The sequence below is a fragment of the Acanthaster planci genome, linkage group LG19, assembly GCF_054643075.1.
Source record: "Acanthaster planci isolate LZ-2023a linkage group LG19, COTS_SCS, whole genome shotgun sequence".
Lineage (NCBI taxonomy): Eukaryota > Metazoa > Echinodermata > Asteroidea > Valvatida > Acanthasteridae > Acanthaster > Acanthaster planci.
In genome coordinates, this window is record NC_141795.1 from 677,972 (window position 1) to 703,986 (window position 26,015).

At 42.2% G+C, this 26,015-nt stretch overlaps 2 protein-coding genes across 14 annotated transcripts in view; one reads left to right on the forward strand and one right to left on the reverse strand.

The window, feature by feature from the left end:
- LOC110973316 (ras-GEF domain-containing family member 1B-like) overlaps positions 1-18,814 on the forward strand; it is a 104,723-nt gene extending 85,909 nt beyond the window's left edge. For 8 of the 11 annotated variants that reach the window (XM_087130008.1, XM_087130009.1, XM_087130011.1 and 5 more), the window contains 11 exons: positions 1,987-2,076; positions 10,246-10,412; positions 10,927-11,068; positions 11,527-11,691; positions 11,895-11,975; positions 12,457-12,655; positions 13,207-13,286; positions 13,754-13,948; positions 14,900-15,023; positions 15,417-15,489; positions 15,777-18,814. In XM_087130008.1, coding sequence (XP_086986134.1) covers positions 1,987-2,076; positions 10,246-10,412; positions 10,927-11,068; positions 11,527-11,691; positions 11,895-11,975; positions 12,457-12,655; positions 13,207-13,286; positions 13,754-13,948; positions 14,900-15,023; positions 15,417-15,489; positions 15,777-15,804 — 1,344 coding nt within the window. In that variant the 3' untranslated portion in view covers positions 15,805-18,814. Of the gene's footprint in view, positions 1-1,487; positions 1,698-1,986; positions 2,077-10,245; positions 10,413-10,926; positions 11,069-11,526; positions 11,692-11,894; positions 11,976-12,456; positions 12,656-13,206; positions 13,287-13,753; positions 13,949-14,899; positions 15,024-15,416; positions 15,490-15,776 lie in introns of those variants that run through there. The other 3 variants (XM_022224022.2, XM_087130014.1, XM_087130016.1) reach the window with 2 other exon arrangements.
- LOC110973349 (uncharacterized) lies at positions 18,207-25,751 on the reverse strand. Of its 3 annotated transcripts, XR_015423386.1 has the most exons (5): positions 24,742-25,390; positions 23,259-23,395; positions 21,366-21,551; positions 20,425-20,816; positions 18,207-19,918 (listed from the first exon to the last, which is right to left on the reverse strand). XR_015423386.1 is itself a non-coding variant. In XM_022224096.2 (4 exons), exons 1-4 carry the CDS (start codon positions 25,568-25,570, stop codon positions 20,712-20,714), a joined length of 438 nt encoding a protein of 145 aa, XP_022079788.1. In that variant the 5' UTR covers positions 25,571-25,751; the 3' UTR covers positions 18,207-20,711. The 3 variants fall into 3 exon arrangements, 2 of the variants coding, with proteins under 2 accessions (XP_022079788.1, XP_022079780.1); XM_022224096.2 differs by lacking the exon at positions 24,742-25,390 and adding an exon at positions 25,561-25,751 and having other exon boundaries at positions 18,207-20,816; XM_022224088.2 differs by having other exon boundaries at positions 18,207-20,816.
- Between the last annotated feature and the right edge of the window lie 264 nt (positions 25,752-26,015).

Here is a 26,015-nt window from a genome sequence, read left to right on the forward strand (position 1 = left end):
CCCAAGTTGGTTAGACTCCAGCAAACAGTACGCGGCACATTCCCGGAGAGAGTCGCCCTCGCTTTTCTCCACTACCCCCGTACTGGTACATGCATCCACCCACTTGCCCTCCTGACTAGCTGGGGTCTAAGCAAAGTAATTGCGGCATTTTTCTTCATCAGGGAAGTGCGTCATGAAGGGAAGTCACCGTGTGTGCATTGCATATTTTCTGGGTGTTTGGTCCAGTGAATTATTCTCAGATACATGCAGATGTAGGGACTTTTTACATGTCTGCATAATATCAAGGCAAGGTGGATTGGAGAAGGTTTAATGACAGTACATGGAACTTTTCATTTGATCTTTAAAGTTCCGTGGGAACAAGCCCACAGATTGCATATGAAAAGTGAAAAGGGTGCACTGTACCAAAAGTGAAAATGCATGAAGGAGTACTGTAAATCTAAAGTGTAATCAGTATATCCACTGTACATGTTGTTTCTAGTCTAGGCCATGGGTGATACAGCCGTTTCACAATAGTGCGCCACCAAGAGTTTGCAACGTGTTGGCCAATCATAATGCACGAAAATTGTCGACCCAAAGCACATTTAGAAAGGGTCTACAAATTTTGAGCGTTGTGAATGGCCAACGCGTTGCAAACTCTTGGAGGTGCCCTATTGTGAAACGGCCATATTCAACAATAGCTGTGCATTGTTATTATGCACAAAGATGTAGATTGGAAATAGAACATACTTTGAAGTCTTGTGATACTGGCGATGAATGTACATGTACATGTTGGTCACTCCAGTGTAATTTTGGCTGATGAATATGTGATGTAGACTTTATGTATTTGGGTTGAATTACATGTACTTACATGTCGACCACTTCTGGAGTCATATTGCTTTCTCGCGCATTGAAAAGTTACTGGTAGAATGACTGCACCACAAAACAAAACAAGAACCTCTATTTGCAAAGGTCCAGATGCCATCCTCCTGGGGCAAACAGAATCCGAGCAGGAGAATTTCTCGCAACTCTTCTATGGCTTTTTAAGCAGCATTGCAAACAGGACAATTTTCCTGAACTCTTCCTCAGCACGGGGGCCCTTCCGTGCGGATGCATAAAATGGGACAGCATCTTGTTTGGTTGGGACATTTTGTCTCCACCCAAATCAATAAAAATCCTACGCAGATTTCCTGCAGACTGTGTTTTTTCACTCCCCTGGCCAAATACATTAAACTTTCAGAGCTGTATAGTCCAACGAAAGAAAGAGAAACCGCATAAACACTTTTGAGGTCATATGGGCCCCCCAGTGCCAAAGGAACCCAGCCAAACTACGTCATTCCAAAGCCCAGCGACCTTGGTCAGTGACTGGAGTGTAATGTGTTGCCTGTGATGATAATGAGATGTTGCCACAGGGTCATGGCAGGAAGTTATGTGTTTCAGCCCTACGTGGCCCACCAACTCACGTTGTGAAGTGTGCTCCATTCAGGATGCCTGTGTGTATATATACAGACACCGTTGGCCCTGAGCACAGCACACTCGCTTGTCAGTTTTCACCGCGTGCGGTTCGGAGAGTAAGGACCCACCTGAAGGGAACTTCAGGGACAGACGCTGGTTGTTTTTATTGTTTGGTGTGAGCAGAGAGGGATTGGTGAAAATTTCAGAGAGCCTCTTTTGGTTGTCGGAGTTGTGAACAAATGGGATACAAAAGCAAGCTGAAGAAGGTAGGATTGTGGCAGTTGTGTAGGGAACCATATCTCATGTTTACACTTTTTAAGAACCCTCGTTTGGTGGGTTATCTTTGGAAACTGTCACCTGCAGACAGTTTCCTTGCAGATTTTTCTCTTCAGAAAATGTTGTACCTTTGAACGGTGTTTTCAGGTTGTTACCATCAACGCCAGAAGACAGTGTCAGGATCCAATTGCCCAAGTTGTGAGTTTGGAAAGGGTAAAGAGTTGCCTTCGAAATGTTAACCACTGCTCTGTTTCTCGCTGTTCCCCCCCCCCCTTGCAGGCCTTGGTCTACCAAGATGGCAATCTTAATTCGGGCACGTTAGAGGCATTCGTGCAGCACATGGTACCGACAGTGGACTATTACCCAGATGTAAGTTGACATAAATTTCTTTTCCTTTTATCAAATCTGAAAGTTTTTAAAAACAGATCTTGGTGACTCTACAGATCAGGGAAAAAAGGTTCGTCTTCAACTTTCTGAGATTAACTATGTGTAGTCGGAAGAGAATTTTGTTAAATGTAGTTTAAAGGGGAAACTTGAAGGCTTTTGTTTTGATGTTCTCTTCTTCCAATCGAGAACTTTCTAGAAATGGATACAGAATATTGTCTACCATAATTATTGCATTTACTGGTAACTATAAGCTGAATCAGTTCAAACCGTCATCAGAAAAAGAACGATGAAGTTGCGGGGTTATCCTTGGATCAAGGTCACGTACATGTATAGACAACAAGGATCTCAGTAAATTGGCCTTATTACAGGATGTCCAGTTGGCAATAAAAGATTGAAACAGGAATCCTTGAATTGTAGGTGGACATGCAAAACTGCTATCAGGGGAAAATCTATTTTGGTCTGCGGCCAGGCTGATGCATTTCCCGATCTTAGAGATCACGCACTCAGGTTTTCCTGTTGACAGCCGATTTGTGAATGGAACAAGGAGTCGGCTGGGTGCATTCATCCTGCCGGAAGTTCATGAGGCATTCAGTTTTGGCCGGTACACATTTGCGATAGATCAGTATTTTGTTCAGCTGATGCAGGCTACCAGCCAAAAGTTGCATGATAAATCTGTGTTGCGTACGACAGGTTGAAGCTGTTTTGGGCCAGAAATCTTTTGGCTTGGTAAAAAATAGAGCATTTTCTCCTCCCTGTGAGTTTCCCTTTTAAACCTGACTATCTTCTTTTTTTTGAGTTGGTGTTTGTTTTTATATTGCAACTATTTTTAACTTCTCGTTTGTGTCTTACCAAATATTTAACCTGCTTGATAACAGAAATCCATCGTCCACCTTAAAATATCCACCACTTTAAAAAAAAGAGTTGGGTTGCCTCTTCCTTTTAAAAAACCACAGAGGAGAAACTTACAACTACATGTAGTTGATTCATCCATTCTTTCGTCATTCAAAATGGCACTAAAACTTACTATTTTCGTCGGGTTTTTAAGTAAATTCTTTCAATTTTAATGTATGTATAGTTTGTCTATGAATGTACGTGTATTTTAACTACTCACATTTGTGTTTTAATGGGCTCGATTGTATCTTTAGATTTGGTTTCATCCTTTAAAGCGCATTGAGCTCACCTTGTGATGTAATGCGCTATATAAGTATTCATTATTAGTAATCATATTGCATGCTCAGGCAGCCTGTAGGCCCAGGGACAAATTGGGAACGAATTACGGTAACAACAGAATCTGCAAACATTTTGGGGGGGTGGAACTGTGGTTTTTCAATCAAACCTCAAATGTGGATCATGCAGTCAATGTTGCGTCCCATCCGTGTGGTTTTCATTGTTCAGGCAGGAACAATGTTTCAAGCCTGTGGTATGGTTCTGGTGAACAGTGCAGTGGGTACCAACCGCACAGCAGTGTTACCGGAGCAACAATCATAATTTTGACAAATATGGCCAGAAAAGAGATCGTCTGTGAAACTGATCTAAAGGTAGTTATCATGGGTCTTATCGTGTACTGTGGGAGTGATTCCTGTGGTGAGGTAATACCCACCACTGTAAACATTAAAAATATTCCAATAGATTCCACCCTTAGAAAGGCTTATAAATGAAATTCTGATTTTGTTCCACTGGTAAAGTGGATCCAGTTGTGCGTTTGCGTGAGTTGCGAGCATAAGTCACTGTTAGCGTGTTGGAGGCAGATTGTGGAAGTGTTAAATTCATGCTTTAATCCTAGCTTGGCCTGCTGACTGGCCAGTGCATAATGAACCCAACCAAGGATCCTGGCTTATATTAAACGCAGATCCTCATTTCCTCAGGAGAGTTTTTGTGTCCCGCACTATTATTCCACCCAGTAACACCCCTTGGTACCTCTTAAGCAAAGCCGGCCCCGTGTGGATTGTCCTCTATCCAGAACGGAAGTTTCCCGCTGTTCAGATGGTTCATATATATTGTGCATGAGCACGTACGTAGAGTGTGTGTGTGTGTGTGTGTTAGGGACTCTGTTTTCAGTATGTGGCACTTTATTGAAACTGCAAAACATGTTATGTAAGTTTGCCACATGTGTTCTTTACAGTGCATTAAAATAGTTGATGGAGGCTGTCGGCAAGAAGTACTGTAGGTTGGGTGTTTAACCCATGCTTCACTTACATGTGGGAAAATACAGCACTATTATACCCTAACATTCCCGAATTCTCCGATTTCCAAATGATTTTCTTAGGGATAAGAAATATCTGTTATTTTAGTTCTGTGCTGTGAATTAGAATGGCCTTTTACTGGTCGGGCAGTTCACTGTGGAAACAAATGAGCAAATTCAAAATGCTGCATACACCTTGGTTCTTAAGTTAATGAACTTATATGTTAGACTAAGACAAAGTGACAGCTTTGAAGAATGGTGATTGCTCAACCATCGGCTGCATCTTAGAGTCCTCTAAATCCTTGGCACGCTTCCCTTAAAATATGAGGGCTAAAGAAAGATTTCTGTGGGGCAGGCCTGCTTAGATTTCAGGTCTGGATGCTCAAGTGATTAGCATTATGATTATGCTGAAGAAGAGGTGGAGATAATGCTGACATCCGATGAGTTTATTTACCGGGGAATCGGGGGATTCTTCTGTTCCCCCCTTTAGGATGAATCACGGCATTCACTGCTGTCTCTTCGCCCTTCCTCTCGGCGAGAATTAGACAGCTTCTTAAGAATCACTCCCAGATGGTTGTCCCATTAACCAGCCACACTGAGGTTTATTTTTGGACGGGGCCGCTGGTCAGAATGTGACAATGGTGTGCACCAAATCGGACGATTACTCAGGAAAGGGAGTCGCCCCCAGCATAAAAGTTTTGGGTCCGCGAGAGGTCCTGTTTTTTTGTATTGTGGGCCATTACAATTTTAGCAGCGGGCGCTCAGGTTGACTTAGATTGTGAAAAGTTGGATTTTAAATGTAAGCCTGTAAGTTGGGTTTGCCAGTCATTAGGAATGGGATAATTCATTTTATTGTGGCAGTATTGTCTTTGTTCAGTATGGTTGAATCGGTGGCAATATACATTTTTCCTGGAGTTTATCAAATCCCACAGTTTTCAGTAAGCTTGTCCAACCAATAACCTGCATCAATCACAATTTTGCTTGCAACACAAATCAAGCCCAAGAATTCCATTTACCTGGGGCTCAAGAACCCAAATTCTAATGTAAACATCTTGCCGATGTGTCACAAAAATTATCTGAGGAGGAAATCAAATTACCTGGTGTCTCTTGAAAGAGGGGTGAACTCTCTCCAAGGAGAAATTTTGAAAAGGTGGCTAAGATTGATGGGGGGTCACTCTGGACACAGGATGTATAGCATGATGTCACTCCCTAGCCCTGAGGCCGGGATTAAAATATGGGTGGGTGGAGGGCAGCTTGGAGGAGTGTCAGCGGAATCCTTGAACTTACTGGCTGCATCCTTGTTTTAAGATGGATGCTGGCTGTAGAGAAATTTAAAAAAAGATACTACAGATGGTTGAAGAATGACATGCTCAAAGTCAGCTTGTTATAATGTACAGTTCAGAGATTGCCATGTGTAGTGTTGGCTTTGCAGTGAGGTTGAATGGATGGGAAAAAAGAAATCTATACATGTACACAGGTTAGGGGCCGGGGGCACTGTATTCGGGGGGGGGAGAACTTGAGACTTCTGGAAGGCTCTTGAAATGTTGAGGCCAACTCTTACTTCACTTAAATCTGAATAAATTACTCCAACCTCAGGCTACCTGTAAAAAAAATTTAAAAACACCCAAACAGAAGACCCCTGTTTTTGATTCTTCTACGCACTTGTCATGAGAATGATCCAGAGCAATCCTTTTTTTTGGGGGGGGGGAACATTAATGCAAACTTTTGGGCAGCTTTCCCATACCTGTGTCTATCCTTAATCTTGACCCCATTGGCACAGTCGCCTCGGTGTTCCAAATCCTGATCCACTCACCCAGAGAAAGAAATAGGTTTTTGATCTTGGAGATGGAAAGCAAAATTGAGAAACGCCAGGCATTGCATGTATGGGAGGGGGGGAATTGGGCTTGGCGCTGGTGACTTTGACTCTGATCAGAGCTGTCAGGGGCGGGGGGAGAGGGGGCAGCTTTTCTCTCCTTCTGACTTTGAACTTAACAGGTGTGCCCGGCTCGCCTCAAGACAGATGACGCATGCTGTGACAAAGTGTTACTTTAAGGAATCTTCCAATTAAATCCCAATTACTGGCTAATTTTGGACAGAACAAACGTCATACATGAAGGGGAGCCAGTTGCAGGGGGACATGAGAATGGCAATGTTTAGGAGTGCCCCACCCTTGCTCTGCAAGAGGCAGGCATTGGATGTACTCTACATGTGGGTGACACGTCTGAGCTTCAAAGATTCCTCAAGAGGTGATTTTCTCCTAGTTCTTCTGCAACATTTAGATCATTCGCTTTGGATTGGATGGACTTTTGACTATTGCTCTGAGCATCAAGCACCCATGTTGATGACTGGCTTTCATTTGGCTAGTAACACATACACATGGCATGCATGTAGGACACTGCAGTGCAGGCCCACCTGGGAGGCCCCTGCCGTTATTAAATTTCCAGACCACCAAGGCCCTGTAAACCAACATTTAGTACCAATTAACTACCGTGTTTCCACATTGGTGGTTGAGAGGGGATGGCTCATATCACAGCCTCTTCTCTTCAAGGTTCTCTGTGGTTTGTTTTCAGGGTTCAAGCCCAGTTCTCTTGTATTGTTTAACTGCCTGATGTTACTGGCTCTGGGGGTGGTCCATGAGGATGTAGAACAGAGCTTGCATTGTCAACTCTTCTCTGTGGGTACACCAAGCCCCCCCTCCCTTGTCATGATCCTAACCTTCACCTCATGCCTCCAATATTTCTTGATATAATTATCTTTGCGTGGAATTCTGCTAAGTTATATTAAGAGGAAGAAGTCTTCTCTTGTAACTCTGGGCATACTCTGGGTCAGTGGGCTATGAGACTGACAAAAACTCTTCAGGGATTTCTTACTTAAGAACCTGCAGATGCTGAACGTTGATGCCGCCTAATATAATGTACACACAGTCTGTCAAGTCCTTTGGCATGCAACAGATGTTGAAGAATTTTGCATTGCAGTGCGAAGAAGTTTACGCTGCTGAAACAATGCACTTTGAAGCAACATGCACAGAAAGAAGTTGAAGGCATTGCACGTGGTTAAACTCCATGTCGATTGCTGTTTTTATTGCTTATTTTAGAAAAAGTACTGTTCTGTAATGACTCATATGAAATGACATCCGGAACACGTACACAACTTTAACCAACTGGTCTCTGAATGTACCGGACTCTGCTGGAAATCATGTCCTTGGATGTTAACAGCAAACAAATTTTGAGTGTGAAAACTGGCTGAGCAATCAATACCTTAATCCCATGGGCCTTCAAGAAGCCCAGCAGCAGATGTCTCCTGGCATGGGATTTTGCATGACAGGATGTCTTGGCCTTTCTGACAGTCAGTACTCTTCACTGTCTGCCCCACCCCAGGGCCCTGCCGGTACATGCAAATAAAAGAAGAGAACCTGGGTGATGATTTTCACTTTTTCAGTGGGGCAAAGATGGGTTTTACTGGCTTACACTAAGTGGATGGACGGGACGTACCACTGCTTGGTACACATAGACCGTCATAGTGCCGTGGTAATGTTGCGGATTGGTAAGTTATCTCTGAGATTTGCAGAACTGTCCCATTGCATTATGACCCCTTCGAATCATAACACGTGCACCGGACACTTTAAATCAGTTCAGACGCAAGGATGAACAAGCCTCTGTGCAACGTCCAAGTTTTTTTCCCCTAATTACCTCAAGGCTAAGAAATATCCATTGCAGCTGACAAGAACCACTCATCTGCCAGAAGTGCCAAAACCCTTGTAAACCTAAGGAAGATTGTGAAAGGATGGAAGCACATTTTCTGCATCTTTGGGGACCGACAAAAATAGCCTGGCATGGGTCATTGCCATGTGGTAGTGACTGGATAACTACTGGTAGGGACGGGAATGTTGTGGTTATGGGATGAGATAGCAAAGACACCTATGGAAGCCAGTTGCTAAATGGCTTTGTGCATTTGCCATGGATACTTGTATTTTCAGCCGTAGTCTAATAGTTAGGACATGACCAGCACTAATGCTTTTTAGTCACTCGCCAAGGTTGAGTTGGGATTTGTTGGTTAAAATGAGGAGCGGAAAAGTGCCTTTGTTAATGCATGTATGGAAAACGGGAAGGGGGTTTGATCATTCTGTGATGTCGTTTTTCCTGGACGTATGTTTGACAGTGTTCATTGAAGTTTGCCTTCTACTTGATGTCTTGTGTATTCCTTTGAAATGCCAAAAATAATAGCATATAGTTAGAATTCTTATGAAAAATTTCCCTCAATTGCACACAGAAAGACTTTCGACAAGTTCAACTGCACTTGACACTGATGATTCCAAAAAAAGAGAGCCATGACCTCGTGAGGGTGACCAGAATTCAGTGTGGTAGCCACTCACTCCAGTGTGACTGGATGTTGCTGGATTTAACTCAAGTCTTGTGGTCTGTGCTTCTCAAAGGCCAGATTCTATAATCCTTATATTTCCTGTGGTCCCTGACAAAAGCCACTCTGTGCCTTAGCTGTGAACCCGAGCTGTGTCATGTCTGAAAATACCTTGTGGCTTCCTGACGTCTTTTGCGGTTCCTCTTTTCTCCCTGGAGCTAATGGTTTGTTTATATTTTGAATTTAATGGGCTGCTAAGGGGCCCCCATCTGAAATAAAGTGGAAGCCATATTGGATTTCGTCTGCACACTTTAACTGTGACCTCTGATGAGGACAGACTGGAAAATTCCAGATGGGATTTCAGGAATTTCCTCCAGATTAGATTTTGATTGATTTCCCCAAAGCCACGGTCCATATAGGTCAGGATTTTGAGAAGAAAAGTCACTTTGACCCGCTAAATCAGTTGAGAAAATTTGGTATTAAATTCAGTGCTGACACTGTAAATTGAACTTAAATGTGGACTACGTTTCTCCACCTGCATCTGGGGAATTCTCAATTACCATCTTTATGGCCATGCTCGCTGAATTAATTTTCCAAGTTACATTTCCACACACATTGTTGCTATTTGTTGAGACATCCTACCCCATCCTGTCAATAGCTTATCTTAATATCTGGTCCTTTGGAAATTGACAGCATGCACCACAGCACAGTGTTCAGTAGACATTTCTGCCCAGTCCAAATTTTATTTTTCTTCAGCGTAAGGGCAACTCCCCTGTGTATACGTCTGTGTTAAATGTTACGGTCGGTGTCTAATGTGTCACACATGTGGCATTGAGGCTGCACAGAATGCTGTCTCGTGTAAACACGTCTAGTACCCCCCCCCATGGTCACAGCCTCTTTCGCTTATGTAGTTCATGGGATCCATGAACGCATTCGAAGTACATTCTCATAAACACGCCAATGATTTTAATGCTTGCTGACAGCACCGCCAGGGAATGATTTAATGCTCCATATCTGTTGAATCTCATATGACACAAGGAGGAATAAGAAGGCAGTGGGAAAGGGGTTTAGCCGTTCCAATGTTGTAGGGACTAAGACAAGAGTTATGGCAGGTTATCACACAAATGCAGAGTTTTCTCATAACAGTTGGCCAGTGACCATTGTACCCATATTGTTACTACATCAATGATGAGCTGAATCCTCTTTTATAACTATATGGAGATCTGAGAAAGGTTTGGTTTCAAACAAAGTGGAAGAGTTTGAAATGAAAAAGTATTTTATATTCTGTATATAAGACCCTTGACTCTTGCCAGTCTGATGACTAGCCTTCATACAATTTGTACACAAGTTACTATTGGTTTTTTAAAATCTGGTTGAATTTCTGTACACAGTGTAGACTGCTAAGTTACTATTGATTCTTTAAAAATCTCTTTCAATTTCTGTACACAATGTAGACTGCTAAGTTACTATTGATTTTTTTTAAAATCTGGTTCAATTTCTGACACTGGCCTTGGCCCGTCCTGTACTACATTTCCTGAAGCCTTCCTTATGCTGCTCATACCCAAGTAGCCAATTTTTTTGTTTTTAAATCTTCCCCTCCTACTTCTTTGCAGAGGACCTACCTGTTTGCCTTCCTCCTCAACTCCCGCCTCTTCATCAAACCCCACCAGCTCCTACACGATGTCTGCCAGGTCTGCATCCGGCAACAGAAGCTGGGCAGCCCCGACGTGGACAGGGAGTCCTCCAAGAAGTTTAGCCTCAAGCTCCTTCAGTTGCTCATGTGAGTTCTCGGTGTGGAGAATGAAAGGGTGGGGCTTGTTTATTGGAGGGAAGGGGCACTTGCGTGGGAGGTGTTTTTGTCGTGGCAGTTTCTTTCCTTCTCAGATTCTAAAAAGGAAGGGAGGGGTCACAGGTATTAAGTGGGAGGAGGGGGGAATGCCCCATATTTTTGAGTCATGCCCCAAGTCATGCCACTGTTGTGGGCTTTGTTGCAGGAAGTAGGAAGGATGTGTGTGCCAAGTACTAAGGTGACTTTCTTGACAGACAGGGATGTTTAAATTGGTCTTTGGGATGTATGTTCTTTCAAATCAAGCCTTTGGCCAAGCTAGTCACGAGATAGCTCATGCCACTGATTTTCGGTGTCATTTGAGGATTAACAACAAAACTAATCTTAAGACTACTTGCACCAGCAGGTTAATTGGCACTTACAGAATTTAATTTTACTATTAAACAACCCCCTAATAAGCTCGAGATGTCTAGTTAGTCAGTTGACCAGGGATCTCTTTCTTTTCCAGTGAGTGGACAGAGACATTTCCGTATGACTTCAGAGACGAGCGCATGATGAGGCACCTAAGGGACATCACACAGAAGTGTGTGGCGGTGGACCAAAGCCTCAGGAAGAACGTGGGTCAGCTTATGCAGGCATTAATCAGAAAGGTAATGGAGAGTGGTCGTGATTGCTGTGAAATCGCACACAGTGTGCTCAAGTTGGACTAGGTGTCGTTTGTCTCCTGTTTTCTCAAAAGAAGTCCGCTCCTCCGTAAAACTCCTCGTCAAATCCTTCCTCATCTTCTGGTGAAGTTTAGAAAGGATTTGGAAGGTTTAAAAAAACTCTTTTTCTATGTGTGAGCATATTGCAACAACATCCCTCAATCTGGTCTTTACAACGTAAGAAAGTCTTGTAGAAACTTATTATTTAAGTTTGAATCAGTTTACTTTTAGAATGAAGTTCAGTGACTTTATATTAGAGATTTACTTACTGAAAAATAGATTGTGAATCAAAAAATCATTCCTCTCTTGTCAGTTAAATGATTTGCGCTGATGAATCTTGACCATAGGTTTGGATGAAAGTGTGTAGTTAGTTTTATTTGTTGACTGTTGTTACTTCCGCGCAGTTGGCCACATTAGAGAAGTACGAAGATGTCCTGTCAAGAGTCAATGCAGCCGCCACAGAGAGAATGCACTCGTTGAGGACAAATCCGGCAGCATTCCAGACGAACATCATCGACGTCTGCCCGAGTGCTTACGTATTAGCCCAGCAGCTCACCCACATTGAGCTGGTAAGTAATGCGAGAGAAATTTACTTGTCGAAAGATTAACAAAATTAACCCAGAAGACTGTTTGATAAATGATTCAGTTTTTCTGTGTGCATCTTTCAAGACCAAAGAAAATACAAACAATATTTCTTGTGACGGTTCTGTTTGTGTTAACTTCATTGTTGTGCTAAATATAATCCTATACCTTCAAACCGGCTTCCTCACAGGAGCGGTTAGCCAACATTGGACCCGAGGAGTTTGTGCAATCATTCATGAAGGAGGAGAAGAACGAGGCTGCGGTAAGTTCTGTAAGTGGGATTTGAACCTTTACCATCATTTTAGTTTCTCTTAAAAGCATATGTCTGTAAGTGGGATTTGAACCTTTACCATCATTTTAGTTTCTCTTAAAAGCATATGTCTGTAAGTGGGATTTGAACCTTTACCATCATTTTAGTTTTTCTTAAAAGCATATGTCTGTAAGTGGGATTTGAACCTTTACCATCATTTTAGTTTCTCTTAAAAGCATATGTCTGTATTGCAAAATATCCGCATTATGTGCGGAACGCCATTAACTTGTGGACTCCAAAACATACCAGGATACTCAATAGTGAAATGTGAAATGACCGGAGCTGGAATCGAACAATGGACCTGCTGCAAACTAGTACGCTCACATCAGCCACTGAACCACTCGGCTTACCTTTATATATAGGCTGGTCAGCATCCTGTAATGCTCCCATACCTTTGCCGCCACAGACTGACATTATCCCCCTTTACGTTATTTGTGCTTAGCTCCGGTTACTGGACCTGAAAAGAACCAAGAACCTGGAGGCCTATGTGGAGTGGTTCAACCGCCTCAGCTACCTGGTGGCCACCGAGGTCTGCATGCACATCAAGAAGAAGCACCGCGCCAAGCTCATCGAGTACTTCATCGATGTCGCTCGCGAGTGCTACAACATCGGCAACTTCAACTCTCTCATGGCCATCATGTGTGAGTAGTCAATTTGTAGACGGGGCCTCGGAAGGAAGAGAGAGATCAGTGCTTTCATTGCAATGAAAATACCACAGAAGAGACATTCGTTATTTGAAGTACTGGGAAATTTTTTTGCGGTAGAACCATAAATAAGTGTAATGTTTACGTCAACAACAGTGATACTAGCACCCATGAATTGTCCACTTCTTGTCCATTTTTTATTAGTCAAATCCTGCAGCCTTGTTATGCATGACTTCAAAAGAGAAGAATTATCGGGACACAATTCAACAATGTGCCGAAAGCTTGGGTGGGACAACGACTTCTTCCTTTAGGAAGTTGAGGAAATGTCCTTCCTGGGATCAAATGTAGATGTGGCACATTATGCATCTGTCCGGTGTATGTGCATTACCTGTTGTTGATGATTAATGTTTTTTTCGCCAGCAGAGGTTCCCTGCTTGGTGAAAGCTGTTCAGCGGAATTACCCCAAACCCGCTAGACGCAGTTATGATTTCTTCAAATCAAGTACATTTTACGATAAATGAGTAAAGTCCTCTCTGTTTCTTGTATAGCTGGCTTGAATCTCAGCCCAGTCACGAGACTGAAGAAGACGTGGGGCAAAGTCAACATGGACAAGTTTGAGATTCTGGAGGTAAGAGCACAGATTATGCTCTGGACTGAAACAAAAGTACAAACGGTCCAATCATTTATTTGTAACCGCAATATTGTTGTTTACCAAGCAAGCAAGTCCTTCCAAATGTAAGGAATGGTTCACCTCCCAATAACGCCCCTCAGAATTTTGCAAGATAATTTGTGAGTGATTGAGTCACTTGCTGAGTGATCCCCGACTGCCTTTTCTCGGGTTTGCAGCATTGCATGTATTCCTGAGAGCAATAGACGTTAATAAGTTAGAAAACCATTAACAAGTGAAAGGCAAGGGGTCTACCAACATTGAGTTGGACAAGTTCAGTGCTGGTAACCCTCCCTGGATTGAGGTGGTAACACAGAGAATTTAAAATTACATATAAAAATCAGGGTTGATATTTTGGCATGAATCCTGTGTTCCCCGACCTGGGATGTTAGTAACAGTGATCACTTTCCGATTGTTGCCATCCCCAGCACCAGATGGACCCGACGGGTAACTTCAACACGTACCGCCAGTCTCTGCGAGCGGCCATGCAGAGAGCCTTGGGGGCCCAGGACGGAGCCTGCGACAAGATTGTCATTCCCTTCTTCAGCTTGTTTGTCAAGGACCTTTACTTCCTGAACGAGGGCTGTATGAACAAGCTGGCCAACGGCTACATCAACTTCCAGGTGGGTTGCAAAGGCCTCTGAAACACTGAAATGTCTTGCAGCGAATTTCACAAATCCCTTTAACACGCCAGATGGGCCTAGCCAAACATCCTTTTATTTGCATGTTTATCGCTGAACCCTAGCCTGAAGTACACACAATTTTTATTGCTTGACAAGAGGTGTGGGTTAAGGTGCCTGGCCCCCCCAAAATATGCGTTGTACTTGGCATTTAGCTGGCATGACCTCCAGTTTGGAGATATTGACCACGGGTTAAAGTTTTGTGTTTAATTTTCGACACCAAAGATATTTATGAGTGTGAGTGGACTTATGACTTCAAGGATGAGAATTCAACAGCCTAATTTGTGGTTTGTCAATGCCGGCAAAAATGTGAAAGCGCAGTTTTTGTTTAGGTTGAAATTAACGGCTAACCACTCCGACCTCTGGATCAGTCGTGCCCTAAATAAACCCGAGCAGAAATATGAGTAATGTGAATGTGTCAATTTTTGACAGTTGGGCTGTTGACTCATACCAAATGCTTAAGGCCACATATGCAGCAGATTTTAATAGCGGATAATGGTAATCAATCGCCACTTCCCTTCCATCGCTAGTTGTCCATCCCTTTTTCATGTTTTTGCAAAAGTTTCCATTAGATCTGTTGTTCTTTTTTCCCCACCCGAAAGTCATCAACAAGATATTTGGTCAAGTGCCACTTTTTCAATTGATTGCAAAGGCAGCATAGGCACACGTTTCTGTTGTTCAAGTCTGCAAATTGCACTGTGACACACCAATCAAATACACAGCCAAGCAACCAATGGCATGCTTGCTCTGAGTCATGTGATATGCAATCAGCAGCTGACATGAATCATGTGACATCTCCCCATCCAATTTACCAGCACATAACCGATGCAGTGCCCTTGACAAGACCTGCAGTGGTAATGATAAGTTGTTATTTTGGATTTCCTCCTCCTGCAGAAATTTTGGCAAACGGCAAAGCAAGTGACGGAATTCATGACATGGAAGCAGGTGGAATGCCCGTACCCAAGGGACCGCCAAGGCCTCAACTATCTTCTCACAGCACCTGTATTCTCAGAAAATTGTAAGCACAAACTGAAGTTGCACTTCTTGTAGACTTTCTGTGACCAATCTAGACAACTGCGCCAACCCAGATGAGCTAACAGCTGATTTGGATGGAGCCCCAGAACGCTGTCGTTCAGATACTTCTGTTACGTCACTGTGTTATCTTATCAAAGCTAATGTTTCCAAAGTGGTGAATGACATTTTGTATTCCTGGAAAATCCATATTAAATCCTGAACAGAGTAGGGTTTTTCTTCTGAATTATTTGAATTTTATAAAAAAAAGAAGAGTGAGTACAACAGAAATATGACTGACATAAATCTCTGATTAAAAACTTGTTGGGAAAAAGTTATGAATAATTCATGAGTTGATCTTGACAAAGCGTTGGTTAATGTAGTATTATTTTTCTCACAGCACTTTACTTGGCATCGTACGAGAGTGAAGGACCTGAAACAAACTATGAGAGAGAGCAGTACAAGACGCTGAAGTAAGTCCTCCAAACTTTCTGCCCCTAGAAATCATGGTCAGGCCCAGTTCTGTAGTTTAACTGTTTTTTGTTTTTTTTTGGTGGCAGAGGAATTTGATTGGATGCTTAAATTTGAGCTGTCTGTAATTTGCATGAACTTACCCCAATCTGATTTTGCTGGGCAAAATGGCATCTGCTTTTCAACTTCACCCGCTTTATTGCTTCACACTTGAAATCTAATCTAGTGAAGTACTCGCATTGCTTGAAACAAAGACTAACCAGATGCTGGTTCTACTCTTATTCTACAGATTGCAGTGCAACGCGGCCAACAAGTAGTCTCGTGCAGCTGGTTGGACCAAAGTGTTGAACACTATGTGCTCAGAACTCAAACTATTCAGTTTGAAAAAGTGCCCGGAGCATGTCAGCTTCTAAAGTGTATGCACATGAGCAAAGCTCAGCTAGGCCATTCAGGTCATGTCAGGGCCTCCCAAAGGGAAATCTTGCTTATCAGCTGATGATGAAGGAACTGTATTGTGATCACTCCGGAGTAGAGCCGATTGTCAAGGGTCTTGTCCCTACCCGCATTTTCCACAAAGAGATTGCAGATGACGGGAGAGCTTTGCACCTAACAGGACAGGTCCCACAACCAAGCCGGGATTTGGGGGTGGCTGGGAACTGGGCCAAGACATAACTGCTTGGGAAAAAGAACACACCCTGTCTCATTCCCTCAGCATGAAGGAATCGTTCAGTTCTCAAGTCTGGTTGATACCCAAGGATAGCCTTTGTCTCAGCCTCCTGAAATAATGTCAACAGAGGGCGCTTGACCCGTAGCACAGTCAGCAGTGAAAGCCAGTGTTGGGTTGAACTCATGCAGTCATCACATTGACACTTCTGTGGATGCCGACTCTGAAGTCAAGCTTCTTTTGTGGCCGCTCAAGAACAATAAATTTTCCCTCACGGGCCCAAGCTGCATTTATGCTGGGTATATATACAGACATTGTGGCAAGTTGACAAAGGTCAAGTGATTTTTATTTATGTTCATGCTTTTGGAAAAAAGTTGACTTTTTGGCTTTATAAGAATTTGTAAGGCTTGGCATATGAACACTGGAACAAGGAAAGAGAGTGGGATGATTTGAACACATTGCATAAGTTTGAACATAACGTAGAACTTTTATCTAAAATCTTGACTAAAATCTGCATTTCCTGATTTGCTGGTGTTAGTAGGCGGCGTTACAATCATGAAGCTCAAAATAGCTGTGGAATCTTGAGATGTATAAATGAAAAAAAATTTAAACAAAGCCTGCATATCTTTGTATATAAGAAGTTTAAATGTATTCAGAGTCATACACGAGAGGACTTTTATTTTAATTAAAAAATATTAATGATTAGTTTGGACATTTCTTTTTTTGACAGACAAATTTTCCAGTGTTTATTTTTTTGTTACTGTTGAGATGTTCTTTCTGCTGTCTTTTCAAAAATTGGGCGCTTGATTCTAAGAGTTTTTATTGAAAGGAAAACTTGTACTTTCAGGGTCTTTGTCTAGAAGTCCTGCATCTTTCAGAATTTGTTTTGTTTTAAATTTTTACAGTGCACCTCATTCAGAAACGTTTATCTGAGCGGGGCATGAAATTTCTATGAGATTTTTATTTTTCACACTTTAAATCACACAAAACGATTTGTTTCTGACAAACTTTCAGTTAGATTCCGGGGTATAAATCCCATTTTTCTGTCTGGTAAACAGATACCGATACAAGGAATCAGTGATGTGAATTATCGCACTGTTTGGTAAATGTGTCAAGTAGAAGTATGTATATTTAAGGAAGTGTTTTCTTACTGAAATCGTCCGATTCCCTAAAGGCTGACTGGACTGTGTGTTTCCTTCTAACATTAGATGTTGAAAATGTGACTGGCTAATTTCAGTGGAGGGCGCTGTTTTATTAGTTTACACTGAGTACTTGGGGGGGTGGGATACTTATTCATAGTTGTGTGAACAAGAGGTGTTCAATGGTTGAAACACGTTGTTGGGATCAGAATGTTATGGGGACAAATATTTTTCCATGACGTAGTCCCGACTCTCCAAATGAAAGGAACTGTCTCCTCAATGCCTGGACATTTTCACATGTATTTCAGTTGGGATTTGTAACTGGATTAATAATTGGATGTGTAATTTTTTGGAAGTGTTCAAATGTAACTCAGATTCTGTTTACAGTGCCCTCTATTGTTGCAATTTTGCCAGGTTGCACTCAACATAGTTAAGTCTTATGATGTAATGGGTCTCGGAAAAAATCTCAAATTCCAAATAAGTCGTGCTGTCGTGAATTGGTGGAAGTGATGCTTTTAGAGACTAAAGTTGATCATCAAAGCTTCGGACAGATAAAAGGACAAATTTGAACTAAGGTTTACTTATTACACATACACGAACCATTACAAAACAAAAAGATTCGCATGTGTATTTGCTCTGCCGGTCAATTCTTGATGGTTTTACTAGCATTGATCACATTGAGGAAATGTGATAGAAAAAAAAAATCATGGGTTTTATGCAAATTTATGCCAACCTTTGGTCTTTGTTTTAAAATAACATCTTAGAGAGAATCAGTAGGGCTTTTCCTGTATTCAGCAAATGCAGCCTGCTGGTGTTTCATTTGAAAATCCCAAGCCATCACATAAGACCGCATCATATATTCAGTATTTAAAACTGTGTAATTTATTGTAAATACAGAGACTGCTTTTTGTTAAAAAAAATATGGGGGAAAATTACAAAAAAAATTATGGCGAGAAAGTAGAGAGATGAGACAGTAAGTTGCTTGTACATGTAATCTTGCCTTAAGATGATCAAAGAACAAGACAATTGGAATTTTAAGAAAGAATCAGGAAACTATTTCCAAACTCTGGACATCTCACTGGACATATCATGGTGCTAAGCCATCCATGTATTGGTGACCCCAACCGTCCTCCATACTCCGACGGGTGAAAGATTTGGGGTTGATGGGTCCGTGATAATATTCTGGTGCAGAATTGAGTAAGCAGTATTTTGGTTGTACACTTTGTTTGCCCACACCAAAAATAGAAATACTTCTCAGGACATGAATACTTTCAGGCTGTATCACAATTAGCCAGTTCGATATCAACATGTGAAATTGTTACATAGCTGGTCACATGGACATGTAATGTTGATTCACCTCTTTTTCCAAGATGGCCGGATTACAGCCCACCATGGTGATGTAAATTCACAAGGAGCTTTCTTTTTCTTGTATAGTTCAAGAGAGGGATGTACAGTTACGTTTAAAGATGAGAACAAAATCTGTTTTGACAGACGGTAATAAACCAATGCTACCATTAGAGAAAACTGGGATGTCTTTTTGTTCTTTTTTGAGGCCAAAGCTTGTTCCAAAGTTGCGACTGCGGCTGGAAACAACACAAGTTCGTAAGGTAGTCAGAGGCAAGTGGCTTGAGTTACCACAGACAAGCTTGTATTTCCCAGATAGGAAGCAACTACTGTGCAAGATTCAATAGTAACTTTAAGATCTGGGACCACCCATACAAGTTACATTGCAAACAGAAACAATACTGTACAGAGATACTTCATCTTTACAAATCATGCTCACTTGGATCAATGTTTCAGTTCTTATTAAATGTTAACAGATGAAAGCGATTTTTGGAGCTGGTGTCCAAAATACCAAATTGCCAAAACCATGCATTCAAATAAAAACTGGCTGTTCACATTCCAAACTATAAACACCACAAATCTGTAAACTCCATGCATTGCATGTTTGCCCTGCAAGACATCAATGCTTTGTTAACCACTTGCTGCCGGGTGGTATGAAAAATGGCATGCAGTGCACACATACGGGCGATTTTCGAGATTCTCCGTTTTCAAAATTCTTCAAATATTCATCATTTTATTTAATGGATGTTTACATCCACCCGAATTACTGTCTGGTGGCCACTCTAGCCTGACAAACAAAAAATATTGACACCTGAGAATTTAAGCCAGGCCTGCAGCCTTGTAAAAAGAGCCCAGATTGTGTGGTGTTATATAACGTTCTTTTGTTCATGAACCTGGCATTGTGCGCTGCTGACCTCTTTTCAATAGGGGCCAGATTAGCATGCAGCGGTGCTGTGTGGCTCATCGCTGCGGTGGTGGAGTGCGTTTGTCCTGGGTGGTAATCCGCTTGCTCTAAATGCCCCAAACCATGGTGTACTGTTTCAAAACAAGGCTGGATTATCTCCACTATTGAGAGTGAAAAAATGTCCGTAATGCCCAGCAGCTCAGTCTTTTGTACCGAGCACGGTCTTTTGTGACAAGGCCCAGCTCTTTTGTCCCGGTTTCAGGTCCCCGGCTCCATGTATAAAGCCTATGTGCTCGAAAACGGGTCCCCCAGCAGCAAGTGGTTAAAATGCATTCCCTCTTGTTCACGAGGAGAGCCTGCAGCTCAAGCAGCCTGGGAATCTGTACTTGAAAATCAACGTACACTCAAAAAGTCTCAGAAATGGCACTACTCATGGAACTTCCTTGAAACGATCCATGGATTTAAATTATCTTGAGTTTAGCACTCATCCCCTGTCCACTCCAAATGATGTAAATACCAAGTCCTTTTGTGCTTGATCCCTGGTCACACCAGAGCTTGCAGACCTAACATTAACACATATGAAGCAAGATATGGGATGGAGAGCACCACCCCTACCTTTGTGTTGGTCAGTGTTTGATCGGAATCTCAGGATTTCTTTACAGACATCTAGGGGGATGTGTTAGGTAACAATAGTCTAGAATGTGTGTAGGGATTGGACATGTGGGGGGGGTACCCCTCTATCCCATATCTTGCTGGGTATACATTAACTGGTCTTTTTTATGCCTTTTCCCGGGCCACTCCATCCACAGCTCGAGGATATCCTTTGCCCTGGCCTCTATGTTTTTGTGCTTGTTCCCTGGCCACACCCCAGTTGATGTGTCTTTACCTGATCCTTTTGTGCTTGTTCCTCGGCCACACCACCCACAGCTTGTGGATGTCATTTGCCCTGGCCTCTATGTTTTTGTGCTTGTTCCCTGGCCACACCCCAGCTGATGTGTCTTTACCTGATCCTTTTGTGCTTGTTCCTCGGCCACACCACCCACAGCTTGTGGATGTCATTTGCCCTGGCCTCTATGTTTTTGTGCTTGTTCCCTGGCCACACCCCAGCTGATGTGTCTTTACCTGATCCTTTAGTGCTTGTTCCTCGGCCACACCACCCACAGCTTGTGGATGTCACCTCGCCTGGTCCTTCTGTGCTTGCTCCCTGGCCATTCCACCCAGACAAGGTGGGGATTTGCTGACACTGGCATTCTGGTTCCACTGGGCAGGGGTCTTGGCCTGTGGAGAAGTACACATACGCAAAAACAAATACACAAGTTGAAAATGGAATTTAATATTTACCCTTCAGGTGTACAGGTAAATAGTGAGCTTGTTTCTTGTATCAAGTTGTTTCAGACACCCGATTTTCACTCCAGACAGCACCGGTCATTTCTATTTTCTCTGTGGTGGGCAGAAATCATGGCCAAAAATTTACAATTCATTCGACGCCACCGCCATTCAACTCCCAGTAGTTCCATGTACATTTTAATTTGGTGTTTTGCCTTTCACGGACATGTATCTATAAAAGCTGTGTTCTCATGTTGTTCAAAAGGCTTGTGAAAAACAGAAAAAAAGAAAAACAAATCACAAGTTCCCTTGGGTGGGACTCGAACCCAGATGTCTTACTGCTTAACCACTGAGCTTGCCAGAGTCGACTAATCAGTTCCAGTCTGATGAGTAACATGTATTGTGCCAAATGCTATTGCATTGGGGAGATAATAAACAGGAGGGATACAGCCTCAGTAAACCACAACATCTTGATCTCAAAACGATTCAGGATGTTCTTACCTGTATGGATAGAGCGTGGACGGGTCCATCCAACTCATCCTTCAGAGCCTCGTTAACGAGACGGTGCCGTTTGATCAGGCTCTCCTTATCAAACCTCTCGGAGATAACCACCACTTTGAAGTGTGTCTCTGAGCCCCGGGGAACATTGTGCATAGAGCTCTCATTGATGACGTCGAGGTGGACAGGCTGCACAACAGTAAAATGACGGGACAATTGGAGCTGAAGGTTTGTGGAATGTGACTTGCTTTATATTTCCTCTCAGTCAAATATTTGATGTCACAAAACGTTTTTTTTTTCAATCATAACAATTCATAAAACTGCATATTACATAGCTTCTAGGGATGTGACAAATATTTGATTGAACACCAAGAATTCAAATATTCACTCTTTTGAGAATTCGGGAAAGTTTGGGGGAATTTGGTATTCATGTAACCGAATACCCAAACATGCAATTGAATGGAATGTTGAATATTCAAGTACTAAATAATTCGATTTAAATCAGCTCTTACAGCTTCACATTAATTATGACTGTGGCAAGATATTAATTAATATAATCCGAGCTTTAAGTTGAACAGGAAATGAAATTCTGGCTGATGTAAAACAATTTATATTTTTTCCCAACTTTTAATGAAACTATCATTCTATTTTTCTGTACATCACAGGGCTCGAAATTGGGCTAATCATCAGGGGAGCAAGTATTGCTCCCTAAACAGTTGAATTTGTCAGTTGACGGGAGCAAGTAGCTTCCATACAATATTAAAAGACATATGTTCAAGAAAAAAAAAGCAAAGACCCAGGTCCTTGCAGTTGCTTTGAGTTTGTGCTTAGTGCCGCGATGCCAACAGTTGGGCAGCGGGCCTTTGTAACGTGCATATGCACACAGACGTAAAAAGGACCTAACTGCAGCAATCGCCCGGTTTTCAAACGAGTGAATTAGGCTGAGACTTTTGGCGGGTTTCAGCTGTTTTTGAGCAGCCTTCAAAACCACATGTTCAAGCTATGACTGGTACCGGCGAAAGTCTAAGCTGAATCCACTCGTTTGGCTTGAATTTACGCACGAGTGTAAGAGGTTGTGGTCGCGGCCAGTTTTCATACAATCGTGTGTAAATTCCATCCGTATCAATTCAGACACGGCCACTGTGGAGACCATTCAGCACAATCGTGACACTGGCCGCGGGTATGTGTGTGTGTAGGTGTGGAGAACAGTGTGGACCTCTGCACAAAAGAAATCCACATAATGTAGGGTGCGATGGCGTTGAGTGGACTCGCACACATCCACACAATATTTTCCCCTCTCTGAAAACCAGTTTCAGAGGCATTTTGGAGTGAAGGTTATCCATGGCAAAATGAAGAGGAACCCTCCAGGAACTCATTATTAAAAATCCAGCTTGAAGGAGTTATCCTGGTTGGAGAAAAAGGAGCATTTTCATCAAGTTTTCTTAACCACAGAAGACCAAAGGAATGTCCACACTTTGTATGTAAAACAGGTAGGTAAGTACGTTCATGTGTGTGCATGCATTGCATGCAAGACTGCGGCGGGGGCTCAGTGACACCGTAAAAAAAATTGTACCGTGTTATGGTTCCATGACAAGGATGATCCAAAGTGAAGTCAAAAAGTTCAGGTATTTTTCATGACAAAAGTAGAAACAAAGGGTGAAAATGTTCAGGTACATGTATTCTTCACTACAACAATGGAATCAGATGGGCTTGCACCTGTCTTTATGATTTACGGGTGCATTTCTGAGACAAACGGGTGCATTTTAGCTACCTGTGCCCTTTATTTTCGAGCCCTGCATCAAGAAGAAAATGGATGTGAAAAGAACCAACTGACTACTTGAACAGGCAGATTTAGTACTACCTCAACTCCTTCCTAACCAAGTCTCACTCACAAACCTGAAACATCTCTGTCAGCTTCCTCCTGATGTTTGCCTCAACTGGCCGGTCTGTTGCCATGGTAACGGGGCGGAAGACAACACTTTGCATCAATCCTGCTCCTCTCCAAAATGATGAACGATTCAGGGCCCTCGAAACTGGTCATTTGAAAAGGATATGGGGAAAAGAAAAATATATAAAAAATAATAAAAAACACCGGCAAAAGCTTTCAATAAAAACCACACCTATAAGCAAGTCGTTTTTTTTCTGGTCATGCTTAGTGTTTTCCCTCTCTAATCGACGGTAGTGTGCACAAAATATATGCCTACATAGCACAAAAATGTCACATGATTTGGTAAAGCTTGATTCTAACTCCAATTCGAAGTGCCCCCTTGGCCTAGTGGATGAGTCCAGATTGACCCAAGAACTAAGGGGCTTGTTCTGAGAGGCCAAACGACAAGCCCCATAGTTCTAGGGTGAAAGCCGGATATGTCTGCATCACGTCAGTGATTTCACTGAATGGCAGAAACAGCAACTGCGCCAAGTATGTGAGTTGACAATATCATGATTGGGTCCTCATGATACAAGTCTCAAAAACGGAATCATCTCATTTTTTTTAAGAAAATCCTGATGAACAAAGCATACTGTCTGAAATGTTGAGTACCGCAAACCTGTACAACTAAAATCAAAATGCATGGAATGATATTAGCAATATTGCTTTATATCGCCAATTTTTTTTCCAAACCTGAGTTAGAAAAAAAAAATCAATGATTCTTTTGTTTTTCAAAAAATGTTATTGATTTCAGTCAATTGAACAAAACTAACCACATTTTGCTGAAATACGTACGTAAGGTGTCAAAACCAAGGGCTGAATCTCAATTATGGCTAACGAGGATTCCACAAACATTAAATGCCAAAACATGCCGGGACTTTCCAATAGACCATTCTCATTTTACCTGAAACTTGTATGGGTGGCCAAAGTTTTCCGAAATAGGCCTATCACCTTTAGATTGGTTTTTGATTTTACCTGTAATTTGTTCAATAGGAGCATTTGTCCCATTAATTTTAAATTTTTTTTCTTGGTACTCAGTACGTCGGCCTTTTGACAAAAGTCCCGATCGTCTGTATTGCATTTCCATTGAAAATTTCTTTTGTAAGTCAGCATTTATAAGTCGTCATTTTGTTTTTCTCGGTCCCTTTTCCAAAAAAACCACAAAAATGGCTTTGTGCAAGTTGGCATTAAAAATAAATTGTGCTTCGGTATCAGTTTTCTTCACCGCGGTTGCCAGGAAGTGTCAAGTGACAAGTCCCACACTGCTTGACTGATGTCTGCTTATCAGCTTATTATTGATAATCAGCCAGCATGAGTACATCAATGCCAGTAGCCCCTCTAGGGCTACAGCATGCGCTCTGTCCATTTTGGGGGTTGCCTTAATGAACGAACTTAACCAATGCGCGTGTGTGGATGAGTGTATGTTTTCTGTACCGTAACTGTATCACGTACATGTACGTACTGCACTGTTGAGTCGTGATGTGATATGCAAGTGGCTTGCCATCCTTGGTTCGTTCTTAGGGGCAGACTATCAATTATCGAATTTGCAGCCCCTGAGGATAATAATCGAGAACGAATTTGCTGGGATTGACCATAGGAGTAAAAATTAACCAGGGTAAATCAAAGCCATTGAGTTAATGCAAGGAATCATAATGTACATATAGGCAATACATGTGTACGTGTAAGTCAGCAAAATGATGACTAAGTTACAGTCGCCATTCGTGTAAGTCGTCATAATTTCTTGAGTCCCGACTTAGCTGGAGTTTACTGTAGATGATGGCAAGTCTTACTGCAAAAACCCAATGGGCTCACAAAATAGTAATGAACTGGTACGTTGGTAGGCCCATGGTAGACCAGATTTGTTTTATGTTTTCGTGTGTAGGCCTAGATATCTACTTATTTTTGGTCCCTGACCTGTTAACAGAGCGCCCTCAAGAGGTCATACAAAATGAAACTTGTCCGAAACGAGCTTCCTGAGCTGCGGCTAGGTCTATTGTCAACGCGTCTCCGCACATTTCCAATGGAGCAAAGACCTAGACATAGCTCTAGCAACAGATTGGCATGCAGCCTTTCGGCCCTATTAATAATAATAGTTTAAATGAGCCCACAACCATGAATAAATTAACCTGATAACGTAGGCCTATCAGTGCAGCCTAGTTCTTGTTATGGTCATCTTGACTACATTACTATCAGACCTGCTTTCATGGCCTTAGTTGAATCATTAAAACTACATGTTCGTACAGAGCGTGCTCCTTCAACAGTGTGTCCTACCTTGAAACATGGGTTGACGATTTCTAAGGCCGAAATTAACTGACACTGACAGTTACGTGATTCACAGAGACAAGTTCTGGCACGAACGAAAGTACTCGTAGCGCTTCAATATCATTATTTTCTGTGCTTGACCCTGTCTCTTGCATTCAGTTAAGAAAACTTGTCAGGGCGAACCAGGAGGTACCAGTCTTTTTCAAAAGCATGACGTTTGGCTTGTGGGCGGGGTCGAGCGAGTCAATCTAGTATGGAAGGCCAAATTAACAATTCAAATGGTCCATACAATATACATTTTTTACAAAACAAAAAGGTGTAGCAGTTTTATATTTTCCAAGTCGTTAAAGGATTGAAGAGTTACGGAACAATATTCCTGTGAGAATAATGGTTGAACATTCAGGACCGTTTTCAAATGTAAACTGTAAATTCAATTCCCCACACAGGCCCACATTTTGATTTGA

Coding starts and splice junctions, on each gene's coding strand:
- LOC110973349 (XM_022224088.2), bottom strand. CDS start 24,793: ATGGCAAGCCACTTGCATATCACATCACGACTCAACAGTGCAGTACGT. Junction 23,396..24,741: donor CAACAGTGCAGTACGTACAT/GTACGTGATACA, acceptor TCAAATGACCAG/TTTCGAGGGCCCTGAATCGT. Junction 21,552..23,258: donor AGCTGACAGAGATGTTTCAG/GTTTGTGAGTGA, acceptor ACTGTTGTGCAG/CCTGTCCACCTCGACGTCAT.